The sequence below is a fragment of the Littorina saxatilis genome, linkage group LG7, assembly GCF_037325665.1.
Source record: "Littorina saxatilis isolate snail1 linkage group LG7, US_GU_Lsax_2.0, whole genome shotgun sequence".
Taxonomy (NCBI): domain Eukaryota; kingdom Metazoa; phylum Mollusca; class Gastropoda; order Littorinimorpha; family Littorinidae; genus Littorina; species Littorina saxatilis.
Genome location: NC_090251.1, coordinates 48,778,242 through 48,793,583, shown reverse-complemented (window position 1 = coordinate 48,793,583; position 15,342 = coordinate 48,778,242). Strand labels below are relative to the sequence as shown.

At 41.4% G+C, this 15,342-nt stretch overlaps 1 protein-coding gene across 1 annotated transcript in view; it reads left to right on the top strand.

Annotated features, from left to right (window-relative positions):
* Positions 1-15,342, top strand: part of LOC138971680 (uncharacterized) — a 58,394-nt gene that overhangs the window by 3,304 nt on the left and 39,748 nt on the right. Inside the window, exons 5-12 of the mRNA XM_070344453.1 lie at positions 782-858; positions 2,492-2,574; positions 3,566-3,803; positions 4,435-4,514; positions 5,870-6,019; positions 7,281-7,383; positions 7,791-7,939; positions 10,017-10,124. Of these exons, the coding sequence (XP_070200554.1) occupies positions 782-858; positions 2,492-2,574; positions 3,566-3,803; positions 4,435-4,514; positions 5,870-6,019; positions 7,281-7,383; positions 7,791-7,939; positions 10,017-10,124 (988 nt within the window). The remainder of the gene's footprint in view (positions 1-781; positions 859-2,491; positions 2,575-3,565; positions 3,804-4,434; positions 4,515-5,869; positions 6,020-7,280; positions 7,384-7,790; positions 7,940-10,016; positions 10,125-15,342) is intronic.

The window sequence follows — 15,342 nt, the reverse complement described above, 5'->3', positions numbered from 1 at the left end:
TGTATTGATAATACATTGTGATCACGCAAACTAAGCTAACGACTAGGCGTCCGCCCCGTGATCGGAAGGTCGTGGGTTCGAACCCCGGCCGGGTCATACCTAAGACTTTAAAATTGGCAATCTAGTGGCTGCTCCGCCTGGCGTCGGATCTGGCATTATGGGGTTAGTGCTAGGACTGGTTGGTCCGGTGTCAGAATAATGTGACTGGGTGAGACATGAAGCCTGTGCTGCGACTTCTGTCTTGTGTGTGGCGCACGTTATATGTCAAAGCAGCACCGCCCTGATGTGGCCCTTCGTGGTCGGCTGGGCGTTAAGCAAACAAACAAACAAAAAGCTAACGACTTCAGTCAGAAATCAGTACCTAAGGTACGCATGATCACGGATATCTAGTGCGTCCCGGGATCCCCTCCACACATTTCTAGTACGTGTTTTCGGCTTCTAGTGCGTATAGGACGTAGGGACGCGCACTTTGGGAAGCCCTGGGCATGTATGGTTGGATGAAGGATATCTTATTCTTTATTATTTCCTAAATCCAAAAATATATAGATATTCCATGTTTACTCTGAAAATGTATTCACAATTAAAGAAAAAAAAGAAGGTTAATTAGGCCCTACCTTCGCGTGCTTCGCGGAGACGAGCTGGACCCGTTTCATCCATCGAGTTTAGTACACAATTGTAGTTTTGCTGTTGGCTGCTTTTCTCTTAATGTTGATCTTGTACGTAGTTTCAGGCTGACAGATTTCACGAGACTTGTTATTTCTGTCTTTCCGTTGTGCTCCAGATTTCTACAGCGGAATCCAGCACCTACAAAACAGCAGGTGGAGGACAACTTTGATGCCACTATTTGTCGTTGTACAGGTGAGGATTTTTGTGTTACACACACGCTTTTTAATGATCAAGTTAGCCATCACAGATTGACTTGCACGGGGTTTACACGGACTTATAGGGCATTCTTTTTGTATTTAGTCAAGTTTTGACTAAATATTTTAACATCGAGGGGGAATCGAAACGAGGGTCGTGGTGTATGTGCGTGCGTGTGTGCGTGTGTGCGTGTGTGCGTGCGTGTGTGTGTGTGTGTGTGTGTGTAGAGCGATTCAGACTAAACTACTGGACCGATCTTTATGAAATTTGACATGAGAGTTCCTGGGTATGAAATCCCCGAACGTTTTTTTCTTTTTTTTGATAAATGTCTTTGATGACGTCATATCCGGCTTTTCGTGAAAGTTGAGGCGGCACTGTCACGCCCTCATTTTTCAACCAAATTGGTTCAAATTTTGGTCAAGTAATCTTCGACGAAGCCCGGGGTTCGGTATTGCATTTCAGCTTGGTGGCTTAAAAATTAATTAATGACTTTGGTCATTAAAAATCTGAAAATTGTAAAAAAAAATAAAAATTTATAAAACGATCCAAATTTACGTTTATCTTATTCTCCATCATTTGCTGATTCCAAAAACATATAAATATGTTATATTCGGATTAAAAACAAGCTCTGAAAATTAAATATATAAAAATTATTATCAAAATTAAATTGTCCAAATCAATTTAAAAACACTTTCATCTTATTCCTTGTCGGTTCCTGATTCCAAAAACATATAGATATGATATGTTTGGATTAAAAACACGCTCAGAAAGTTAAAACAAAGAGAGGTACAGAAAAGCGTGCTATTCTTCTTAGCGCAACTACTACCCCGCTCTTCTTGTCAATTTCACTGCCTTTGCCATGAGCGGTGGACTGACGATGCTACGAGTATACGGTCTTGCTGAAAAATGGCAGCTACTTGAATTGACTAAATATTGTATTTTCGCCTTACGCGACTTGTTTTACATCCTTTTACAACGCTCAGCAATGTAATTTCTCTTTTAGAGATTAATAAAGTTATTGTACTGTTGTATTGTATTGTTTTATCTGTTTGTATCGTTTCGTCGGGGCCCATTGATATTCGAGGAACTGTAAGCCCTGGCTTGGACTAAACGCTTAATAAAATGGTTTGTACAGTTTCAGTATATTGTGCCGTAAACGTCACATATCTGGTCTTCTCTAGCTGCGTTCTATTGCCGAGTTATAACTCGACAATGCATGAAATGGCATGGGAACGTGACTCGTTCACCAGCTGTTCTGTGCTATACGAGAGAATAGTCAATATGCATTGTCAGCACCATTAGCGGGGAAGTGCAAGACAAAACACAGTAGGTATACAGTTTGAAAATAAGTATTGCTCCGATTCTGTTTGCTGGTTGTTTTCTTTTCGTACATAAGATGAACTATCATAACCTTGACAATGTCTGTTTGTTTATTACATTTGTGCTTCCTAAACACAAACTTCCTTCTGTGTTGCTGGAAACGATCTTATATCTCGAACCAATGCATTTGTCTTTGGATTGAAAGAACGAATTCATTTGTATTGGCAGATTGACTGATTTGTCTGTTGTCATTCTGTATTTGCTTGTGGAGTTGTGCGTCTTTCCATTCAACATGTTCATATTCGTCCAGGTTACCGGTCAATCTTGGACGCCATGAAGTCATTTGCCGTGGACACCACACGGTCCAAGTACAGTGGACCAATTGATATTGAGGTCAGTATATTTGACCCCCCCCCATCACTCACACACACACACACACTCTAATGCACACAAACACACACACACACACACACACACACACACACACAAACACACACCCACACACACACACACACTAACACACACACATACACACACACACACAAACTAACACACACACACTAACACACACACACACAGACACACATACACACACAAACACACCACACACAGACACACACACAAACACAAACACGCACAGACACACAAACACACACAAACACACACACACAGACACACACACAAACACAAACACACACACACAACCCCCCCCCCCCCTTTTGACACTTGGCCACCTAGCCTTTTCATATGTTCATTGCCTCTGTCAATTTACCTACATTTAAGCCTCCCTCTTTTGAATACGTGATTTTCGTTGTCGATGTCTTAAAAAGGGGAATCCGGTGTAGTCCTTTGATGGTCGACTTGTAGCCTTTATGACCTGGAACGAAAGCATGCATTTTATGTGTAAAATAATGTGTTGGGAAATGGTGTCCAATTAGCTCAACAGACCTCTACCTCTCTTACCGTGGCGGAATTAGTCTTGTGTACTTCTTGTGCGGTCCACGTCCAATAAAGGAGGCCAAGAAGGCTTAATTATGGACAACTTTCTGAATCTACGATGACAGTTTAAAAACTAAGTGTGTTGTCCTACCTTGTGGTTTTGCATTAGTGAACTCTCTAGTATTTAACATCGTAGTGCACGGTGATTGTTTCAGTGCTATCGTCCATGTGCCTTGATGCGCCTACATTTGAAGTTGTAACGGTTTGTGCAAGGATACCCCAGAAAAAATCTCGATTTTGCTGCTTTTAGTGCTGTCTCTGTGGTTGGTAAGGTTGCAGTGTTGGCAATGGCATGGCTGCTTTAATCTTCAGTGTTGAACCTCTTTTGCTATGTGATGTGTCTTTATCACAATGACACGTGTAGGGAATTACTTTCCGTTTACAGGATTTGACCCCCAAACTGTGCAAGACGAGCGGCACGCCGTGCACAGGGAAGTGTGGCCACAAGGAAGGGGCGGACAATGGCAGGGGAGAGAACTCCACGCAGCAAGGGAGCGCACCGCTGCACATTGTGAGCACGACAGCTCAGTGGTTCAAGCCGACCACACTACCCGCGCTGTACGCGCTGCTGAAACAGTACCGTGACGCCAACTACAGACTGGTTTTTGGAAACACTGGATTCGGTAAGTACATGTACAATCTCTTATAATGCAGAAACAGTGATTAGCATTGATGTTGGCCGATATTAATATGCAAATTGATGGTTAGTTGGCTGTTTTCCTGTGGGTTGAGCTATACTTCTTATCGGGGGCCGTGCTGGACCTAGTGTTTGAGAGGGGAACCCTTCCAAAAAGGAGTCAAGGGTCCAAGGGATGGCGAGACAGCTACTGTTGAAACTTAGTATTCTAAAGGATTTAATTGGGTCTCTGTTTGAGAAGAAAGGTACACGGGTATGGGGGGGGGGGGGGGGGGTACGGAATCACCCCCCACCCCCACCCCGTAGAACCAGCCCTCATGGCAGTATGATTGTATATTTTGAGTCTGGTTGAATGTAGCTAAAGTCTTGGATATGGATGGAATGGGTCTCTCCTTGAGAGAAAAAAAACACATTTGCCGGGCGGGATGGGGGAGGGGTTAGGGGGCCTCAATGCAGTACCCCCCCCCCCCCCCCCCCCCGCCCTTCCTATTTTATACTTTGAGTCTGGTTGGCTATAGCTAAAGTGTTGGATTTGGATGAAATGGTCATGTGCTTTATGGGTTTTGATAGTATGATCTTCCTCCTAAGCTCACAACATTAACGTAACTTTGTTTCAGGAGTGTACAACGAGCTAGCACCAAACAACTACGACATTCTGATCGACACCAGAGGGATCAAAGCCTTGTATGGCATCGATGTACGTTGATTATCTGAACCACACTGTTGTTGTTGTTGTTTTGGTGGTGGTGGTGGTGGTTGTCGTCATCGTCGTTGCTGTTTTTAAGTTTTAGTCAAGTTTTGACTAAATGTTTTAACGTAGAGGGGGGAATCGAGACGAGGGTCGTGGTGTATGTGTGTGTGTGTGTGTGTGTGTGTGTGTGTGTGTGTGTGTGTGTGTGTGTAGAGCGATTCAGAGAAAACTACTTAACCGATCTTCATGACACTTGACATGAGAGATTCTGAGTATGGTATCTCTAGACGGTTTTTTTCATTTTGTTGATAAATGTCTTTGATGACGTCATATCCGGCTTTTCGTAAAAGTTGAGGCGGCACTGTCACGCTCTCATTTTTCAACCAAATTGGTTGAAATTTTGGTCAAGTAATCTTCGACGAAGCCCGGACCTTGGTATTGCATTTCAGCTTGGAGGCTTAAAAATTAATTGATGAGTTTGCTCATTAAAGTTGTCATTAAAATCGATTTTTCGCAAACAGATTTAAAATTGATTGCATCGTATTTTGCATCACATTCTGAATCTAAAAACATTACATATGTCATGTTTACTCTTAAAATGTGATCACAATTAACGAAAATAGATTAATTAATCTTACGATTAAAATTTAGGAAATCGATCCAAAAATGATTTCATCTTATTCTTTATCATTTTCTGATTCCAAAAACATATAGATATGATAGGTTGTATTCAAAACAAGCTCAGAAAGTTAACAAGTAAACAGAAAAGCGCGCTTTCCTGCTTTGCACAATACGCTGCCGCGCTATTCTGGCGTGTTAGTTTCACTGCGTTTTGCACGTGGGAGGTGAGCGATTTCCTTCTCGCGGGGATTGACGAAACTGTACTGTCTTGGTGAAAAAAATACAGTGCGTTCAGTTTCATTCCGTGAGGTCGACAGCTTGACTAAATGTAGTAATTTCGCCTTACTCGACTTGTTGTTTTTGTCGTCGTCGTCGTTGTTGTATGATTTGAGTGGACTGAAATCAGTCCTTTCATTATGTTTTTGTTCAGGTTGACATTTAAGGTTGTACTTTATTTGTCGTTTCTTTACCAGGCATATATATCATTAACTGGCACAGATCTTGAGCGGGGATACGTAGGTCTTCATTTGTTGCCCGTTGTCACAAATATTGACCAGTAACAACTTAGCCTTCGTATTTTACCAGCTGCGAGTATCGTTACTTTATTATTTTGACATTCTATCTTCTGTTCGACCCAGTTGTTTGCCCGTTGTCACAAATTTGGTCCAGGGACACTTTTGCCTTCGTATTTTACCAGCTGCAAGTATCGTTACTTCATTATTTTGACATTCGTTCTCCAGTTCGACCCAGTCATCGTGTTAGGAGCCAACCTGAGTTTCAGCAACCTTCTGGAACTGTTTGAGCGTATGGGCACTGACCCGGCCACCAAGGCCTACTTTCCTGACTTTACCAAACACATGAAGCAAGTGGCCAGCAACTCTATCAGAAACGTAAGTCATTCACTATGCTTGCATGCCTGTGATGTTACTGTGTAGAGTTTGATAGGGCTAGGTTTTTTTCGTTTCCTTCTCTGTTTATTTGTTCTCTTTCCTGGATTCTTCAGTTTTCTATTCTTTATTACCTGATGGATGCGATGTTTGTGTGTATAGTTCAATATATCTCTTTCTCTCTTTCGTTCGTTTGTTCTTTCTTTCTAAGCTTCTCTCAGTTACCTTTTTCGATTGATCGGTTGATGTTTAAGGTTGACTGATTGATTTCTTTGCGTTTTTATATTTAGTCAAGTTTTGACTAAATATTTTAACGTAGAGGGGGGAATCGAGACGAGGGTCGTGGTGTATGTGTGTGTGTGTGTGTGTGTGTGTGTGTGTGTGTGTGTGTCTGTGTGTGTGTGTAGAGCGATTCAGACTAAACTACTGGACCGATCTTTATGAAATTTGACATGAGAGTTCCTGGGTATGAAATCCCCATACGTTTTTTTCATTTTTTTGATAAATGTCTTTGATGACGTCATATCCGGCTTTTCGTGAAAGTTGAGGCGGCACTGTCACGCCCTCATTTTTCAACCAAATTGGTTGAAATTTTGGTCAAGTAATCTTCGACGAAGCCCGGGGTTCGGTATTGCATTTCAGCTTGGTGGCTTAAAAATTAATTAATGACTTTGGTCATTAAAAATCTGAAAATTGTAAAAAAAAATAAAATTTATAAAACGATCCAAATTTACGTTTATCTTATTCTCCATCATTTGCTGATTCCAAAAACATATAAATATGTTATATTCGGATTAAAAACAAGCTCTGAAAATTAAATATATAAAAATTATTATCAAAATTAAATTGTCCAAATCAATTTAAAAACACTTTCATCTTATTCCTTGTCGGTTCCTGATTCCAAAAACATATAGATATGATATGTTTGGATTAAAAACACGCTCAGAAAGTTAAAACAAAGAGAGGTACAGAAAAGCGTGCTATCCTTCTTAGCGCAACTACTACCCCGCTCTTCTTGTCAATTTCACTGCCTTTGCCATGAGCGGTGGACTGACGATGCTACGAGTATACGGTCTTGCTGAAAAATGGCAGCTACTTGACTAAATATTGTATTTTCGCCTTACGCGACTTGTTCCTTCGTTCTGTTTCAATGTTTTGGTGCGGTTGTATATATCCACCATATTGTACGTGTTATTGCCACTTCTACTCTCATTGCTTGAATATATAGATGAGATTGAAAGTGGTCTTGTATGTCTGCCACCAGGTGGCGTGCTGGGCAGGCAGCTTGATGCTGAAACACAAACACCTTGACTTCACCTCCGATATCTACACCATGCTTGAGACCGTCGGAACCAAGCTTTTTATAGGTCTGTGCCGAGTTTATTTGTCATATCAAAGCTTTCTGGGCCAACAGTTTTTAACTCAAACACAGAGAACATATTTTTGGTCTGTGCTTTTGTAGAACTGTAAAACACATCTAATCTGCTTGCCAGAAAACACACACGATAATGCCTTCTGTCAAAATACTTTTGAAAAAGGGTGAGAGTGATGTTTGACTGTTACCACCACAATTTGAAAGCCTTTTATAATTAATAAAGCTCATTTGAATGTATTGTTTTAATAATAAAAAGTTGCGGAACTTTGGAGTTTGAGTTTAGTAGACAAAACTGAACACACATAAGACATCTGAATCCCTAGCCAAGTCACTATTTCCTCATGTTAAAGATTCTCTTTGGTTTCATCAATGCCACGACTTCTGTTGATTCTACTCCAGTGGACGGCGACACCACGGAGAGCCAGGTGAGCCTGGAGGACTTTCTGACCCTGGACATGAAGGGCAAGGTCATCATAGCGGCCGCTCTGCCCACATACAACACTGACGACGTCTTCATCAAGACATTCCGCGTGGCACCAAGACTGCAGGTACGACTTGGCTGGTGGGCTGGCTGGCTGGCCGCGCTGGCTGTCGTGTCTGCCCGTCTGGTTGTCTCTCTGTCTCTCTTTCTGATTGTCTCTAGATCTGTCTTTCTGTGTCTTTGTCTGTCTGTCTGTATATATCTGTATGTCCACTGTCTGTCTATTATCTACGTTTCAAGAAACACAACCAAGAAAACCATCCCTCGTCTTCTTATTCTTCGTTCTTGAGCTGAAACTCCCACGTTCATTAATGTTTTTGCACGAGTGGGTTTTTACGTGTATGGCCTGTTTTTACCCCACCAGTCAGGCAGCCATACGCCGCTTTCGGGGGAGATACCATCCCTCTACGTGGTCACATTAAAAAAATCAACACCCCTTCTGCTTGCTGTGTTGAGTTGAACGTTTTTGATGAATTATATCCTAACAAAAGCCATAATTGGCTTTAACGAAATTAATTCACAAGCACAGACTTCCCATTTCCAACAGCCAGACGGTTGATAGTTGATATGTGACCAAGTGGAGGGATGGTTTTATTACATGTTGGGACTGGGTGGCCGAGTGGTAACGCACTTGCGCTCGGAAACGAGAGGTTGCGAGTTCGACCCTGGGTCACGGCGTTAGCAATTTTCTCCCCCCTTTCCTAACCTAGGTGGTGGGTTCAAGTGCTAGTCTTTCGGATGAGACGAAAAACCGAGGTCCCTTCGTGTACACTACATTGGGGTGTGCACGTTAAAGGCTCCACGATTGACAAAAGGGTCTTTCTTGGCAAAATTGTATAGGCATAGATAAAAATGTCCACCATTTTAGTGGTGCAAAGTGCACCCGTGTGACTTGGAGTAATAGGCCGTGAAAAGAAGGATATGCGCCGAAATGGCTGCGATCTGCTGGCCGATGTGAATGCGTGATGTATTGTGTAAAAAATTCCATCTCACACAGCATAAATAAATCCCTGCGCCTTGAATATGTGCGCGATATAAATTGCATAAAATAAAAAAATTTAAAAAAAATAAAAAAAAATCCCTGCGCTTAGAACTGTACCCACGGAATACGCGCGATATAAGCCTCATATTGATTGATTGATTGATGTTAAACCCTGTCCAGATTTGAGATGGGGAGCCAAATTGTTCACGCGGGAAGGAGTGTGCCTTTAACCCTTTCAGAAACCAAGAAGAAATGTCAGGATCATAAATTCGCCGTGCTGGTTTTTTTCTTCTTCTTCTTCTTCGTTCATGGGCTTAGACTCCCACGTTCACCCATGTTTTTAGCACGAGTGGATTTGTACGTGTATGACCGTTTTTACCCCGCCATTCAGGCAACATATGCCGATTTCGGGGGAGGCATGCTGGGTATTTTCGTGTTTCTATAACCCACCGAACTCTGACATGGATTACAGAATATTTTCCGTGCGCACTTGGTCGTGTGCTTGCGTGTACACACGAAGGGGGTTAAGTCACGAGCAGGTCTGCACATAAGTGCTGGGTTTAAAGGTGGTCGTCTACTTTTTTGCTTTTTTTCAATAATCTTATGGTTAGATTTCGCTAAAAAGTTATGTCAGATGATGAATGAACCAGGGGGGAAAATTTTATAGAAAAATAATATTATGTAAAAATAGTTTTTATTTTTGGGAAGCGTCCGTAACACTTCCATTGTTTTGTTTCCCATGTGCAGAGACCATGTGCTTTGCTTATAAATATCGACCAATCAAATTCATGTCACTATGCTGACAGCCACACCCACACAATCCCAGCAACGGTTTGACACTGGGTATTGGAGCGCTGTCCACGATTTTTTTAAACAAACGAAATGCACTGTATTCGAGAGGAGTTTTGCCCTCGGCGTTTGCCGAATAAAGATATCCCACTACGCTAGAATACTACAATAAATTTTAAAACGGCTGCCCTGGCTTCGTCCTTCCTAATCAAGGGGGGGGGGGAGTGTTTGATATGTGCTGGGAATAGACTCAGCATTTTAACGGTCAAATGTCTATTTCCGTATAAAAATGTAGACAAGGACCTTTAAGACACACATGCTTTGCCAAGACCTAATATCTAAGCTTTTGTATTTATTTACATTAACCTTTCAGCTGTCCCACGGCTACGTGCTCGCGGGCTTCAACTTCAAGCTGGACAAGAACGACAACTTCAGGGTCAAGGTCAAACCCACCATGGTCTTCCAGGGCATTAGTGCCAAGGTCAGTCATATAACTAATCCTGGGCGTCGTTCAACATTCACATGTTTTCAATATTTGTTGTTGTTGTTGTGTGTAATTGTAAAGGGCTTTAACTTAGAACCTATAATCCCTTCCTTACCATGATTTATTAACACTTTCTACCCCACCTATGTTGACCAAGTTTTTTTTAGCCGAGACTTGCTGTACTGCAGCAGGTCACGCAGAATTGTAGTAACTGTGTATCAACACACCGTAATGCAGGCGTTAGATGGACGTTACAGGAAGCGACTCCATCCGTCGCTACCTCACCCACGACGCCTGTGTCAAGCTGGTTGTCTCCCTCATCTTCAGTCGTCTGGACTACTGCAACTCCCTTCTGGCTGGCCTCCCCGCCTCATTAATTCATGGCCCACAACGAGTTCAGAACGCTGCTGCCAGGCTGACGTTGAGGAAGACGAAGCGAGACCACATCACCCCCCCTACTTCGCTCCTTGCACTGGCTCCCTGTCAACACCCGAATCTCCTACAAACTGTCCACTCTGGTCTACAAGTGTCTCAACGACTCTGCTCCCGAGTACCTTCAATCCTCCCTCGACCTGTACACCCAGCCCTCCGACCGTCCCCTTCGTTCTGCTGCTGACCCTCTCCGCCTCCACATCCCTCGCTCGAAACTCGCATCTGCTGGTCAGCGTGCATTTCCCTCCGCGGGCCCCTCCGTCTGGAACTCCCTGCCGCTTGAGCTTCGCCAGAGCCCCTCTCTTGACGCATTCAAGAGTAGGTTGAAGACTCAGTTCTTCCCGTAGCTGGCTGCGACTTTCATGTTCGACGTGATGTGTTGTGCCCCAAAAGACATTATTGTGCTGTGCTCTGTGAGAGGTGTTTTCTTTGTGCTTAATATTATTTTGTTTGGACCTAGCTATTGATGTGTACATTGTTGTTAAACAGTTTGTTGTATGTTTACCAGGGTTTGCTAGTGTGTGATAGGGTTCGTGTCCGTCTGCAGATGTTAGTTTCTTTGTTTGTCCTGTGTTGACAACTCTTCGACAAGCGCTTAGAACTGCACCCACGGAATACGCGCTATATAAACTTCATATTGATAGATTGGTTGAAGCTAACAGTCTGAGCGGATATATCCGTACCTGGTCAGATAGAGCCATATGAGTGGGTACGGATATATCCGTACCTTGGATACAATCAGTTAAGACCTGGTCAAATAGGGGCTGCGCATTAATAAACAACAGATCGTCAGACTCGTTTCGGACAGTTTCCAACACAACTCGTTACACGATCACATCACACACAAATAAACGTAGACTCCAGCTGGCGTAATATTCGCATCTTAAATGGTGTTTTTGTTGTTGGGAGATGTTGCTCAGTTTAAGTCTAACGAATAGCCAAAGGGGTGCATCGTAGCTGTCTGATGTATTGCCACATTGTGTCATTTTAGATTGCAAATGTTGCAGGCTGTTTGAACATTTTGCTTATGTTTCTCCCCACCTTTATTTTGATCCCTGTTTAACTTACTGTCATGCAACGGTGTCTGTAAGCAGCGTCAGCTTTTCGCGGTTACTTTCCCCCAGAATAACTTAGAGATTGAGATGGTTAGCAGCACTGTCTTTAATTAGGGAAGGACTGTGCCTTAAATAAAATAATGTAAATGTGCACTTTGAAAAATTGAAAAGTGACGTTTGTTATTGTATGGTTTTTCCGTCATTTTGTCTTTCGCACTCTAACCTTCACGAGAAGAGAAATGGGAAGGGGGATGATGAAAGTGATTTGATGAACATAGTTGTTATAATCATGTTTTTGTGTGTATGAGTGACATGCTGACAAAAGCTGTTCTCGGTGTGACACAAAATATCACAGTACAACGACCTGCGCGGTAATGAAGAGGGCGTTTTTATTTATTTTATTTATGGGAGATTTATATAGCGCTTGACGTGACGTTTTTCTCTAAGCGCTTTACATATTAATTTCTGCCGTGTGAGATGGAATTTGTTTACACAATATATCACGCATTCACATCGGCCAGCAAACCTCAAGCCTATAGCTCTTTCTCACTTCTAGTCAAGTACGAGTTATCTTTCCATGCTCTTCAACGAAGGAGAAACGCTGGGTTAGTTCCGGTATCTTCTACATCATGGCGTCTGCACTGAAAGAAAGCTCGCTCAGAGTGTGTGGTGGTGGAAAGCAGTACTGTGTCATTTGCCATAACTATCGTGGAAAAATTATTGAAGGAAGAGTTGTCAGGCTACATAAACTTCCAACAAACAAGCAACTGAAAAGAGCTTGGGAGCAGCGCCTACGTGTTACTCTTTCTTTTAGAAAATGACAAGATTTTGTGCAACTTGACAGAGTGACTTTCTCGTCTAGTTAATCAGATGGGTATTATTTGTTCATGTACATAAAAGTGTAAAAGAATGTTGTTGTACAACATACTTCCTTCAATCATTAGTGCATTTTGCTCTTGTCTGTGTGAAACAGTAACAGGCACATGAGCTGTAAGAAGGACTGCCGTGTCTCAGTATGACTGTAGTCTCTAGTGTCACTATAAATCTCAGTCATTGACTCTGTGTATGTCACTCATTGATGCTTACATTCCCAATGCATGGAAGACAGAAATTATAAAACTAGTATGCATGAAAACTGATGCTGGTTTGTACTCCAAATTTTTGTATCCAGTTAAAATATCAGGCATGAAAACTGAAAAAAAAAAATACTGAAAACAAAATTCGAAGGCGCGTAGCGCCAAGTTTCGCAGGCGCAAAGCGCCAAGACTTTTAGGGAGGTCCGGGGGCATGCCCCCCCGGAATTTTTTTTTCAAGGGTGCAATTTGGTGCAATCTGGGGCTATCTGAGCCTTAAAATTAGATTCAAACATGGCCCCAAAACTATTTTACTATAGCTATGACTAGGAAAAAAAATAAAAAAAATAAAAAAAATAAAGTAGATGTGTACTGCCGGGCAGTACATACCCCAAGCGAAGTCGTCCATCTGTGTGTACATGATTCTCTCTCTCTCTCTCTCTCTCTCTCTCTCTCTCTCTCTCTCTCTCTCTCTCTCTCTCTCTCTCTCTCTCTCTCTCTCTCTCTCTCTCTCTGTCTTAAAATGTGTCATCGATGACGTGTTTTCATACTTGCTAATGCGGCAGGCTAATCATGACGTCAAATTGAAACTTCTTGAAGTCTCTCAGAAAGGGACATGAAAACCATGTGGGGGTTACTGGTTTGGGCTGAAAAAAAACCCAACTCCACCTAAAATTCAAGCGCCTATGGGGCTGAATTATGCAGCATAAATTGTGAAACATCAGGATATCTCACACTTTCAATTCTGCCATCATGTCAAATCTGACAACAAACCTACCCACAAAATGTCATAAATATCGGTGTAGAATTGAGACTTAACGGTTTTTAACTGCCAAAAATAAGTTTTTTTGACTGGAATAGTTTGTCTTGAAATTCAGTTTGGGACAACGGACCCACCCACTAAATTTCATAAAGATAGGTGAAAATTTAAATGTAACGGTTTTTAACTGCCAAAATTATGTTTTTCTTCTGGAAAAGTATGGAGTGAAAATCAGTTGGGGACAACGAACCTACCCACAAAATTTCATAAATATCGATGAAGAATTGAGATTTAACGGTTTTTAACTGCCAAAAATAAGGTTTTTTGTCTGGAAAAGTATGTCTTAAAATTCAGTTTGGGACAACGGACCCACCCACTAAATTTCATAAAGATAGGTGAAGAATTGAAATTTAACGTTTTTTAACTGCCAAAATTATGTCTTTCTTCTGGAAAAGTATAGAGTGAAAATCAGTTGGGGACAACGAACCTACCCACAAAATTTCATAAATATCGGTGAAGAATTGAAATTTAACGGTTTTTAACTGCCAAAATTATGTTTTTCTTCTGGAAAAGTATGGAGTGAAAATAAGTTGGGGACAACAAACCTACCTTTAAAATTTCATAAGAATCAGTGAAGAAATAGGATTTAACGATTTTTTAACGGCCTTTAAATCATTGGTGATGTCATCATAACCCAGTCGTTGTAGTTGTCGTCGTAGTTGTTGGTGTTGTTGTTGTCATGTTCGTTGTCGTGATTGTTGTTGTTCTCGTGTTGTTGTTGTTGTTGTTGTTGTTGTTGTTGTTGTTGTTGTTGTTGTTGTTGTTGTTGTTGTTGTTGTCGTCGTCGTCGTCGATGTTATTTGTTGTTGTTGTTGTTATCGTCGTCGTCGTCGTCATCGTCGTCGTTGTCAGAGGTTATTTCTAAAGATTTCATTGATAGTCTTTGTTCTCGTCACCAAGACTTGCTAAGAACAAGCTTGGAACAGCAAGAGTTCCAAGAACAAGATTAGAACAACTCATTACATCATTACCAGTACGTCATTTGTATTTAGAACACACTTTAGAAAAAAACTCTTCAGCTACAAACCAGTCACCCTCACATGTCGGAGGTGTTTGTCTAAACCACTTACTGAAATGTTTTGAGGTTTAATAACCATACACATGTTGAACCGGTGAGTGTCTTCCGCTGCTTAATTCGCAAATAACTATTTTATTAAAGTCCGCTTGAAACGCTCAAAGATGAAATTCCATGTTAAAAAGTGACAAAAGTTTCACATTTTCCCGTTGTAACAGCTTCCGATGATATTATATGAAAATTCTGATCCTCTGAGAGGATTCCCCGAAACAAAATCAGTTTGTACGCCTAATTTTAATAGAATTGTCCAAACAGTGTCGCTAATATTGTGCTAAAAGATGAATTCTAGAACAATGTTCACAGACAGACACCACTTGGCAAAAAAATTTTCAGTGCTGGGAGATGAAAAAAAAAACTACCTCGCTACGCGCGGGCTTCGCCCGCGCTCCGCTTGGATTAAAAAAAATTAAAAACAAAAAGGAAAAATACGGAAACTAAAAAAATTACGGTTTATTTTTTTCAAAAATACGGAAAATTTTTATGCCTGAATATGTCTGAGAAGTTGAACGCAAACCAACCAGGTGTGAGCGTGTGTTGTAAGGAGTGCACTATTTTGTAACGTGGGATTATGTACATGAAATTATAAATAGGGTTTGTGTGGTGTGTATCTATGCTTTTTATGTTTTTAAGGGACAAATATTTATTACCTGTGTGTGATTAAATTTTGTTTTTTATTCACAGTTGGCTGAAATATTTGCCGAGGAACGTCAATGCAGTGTATTATATAATTATATATGTATTCAAAGAATAAAGACATGAT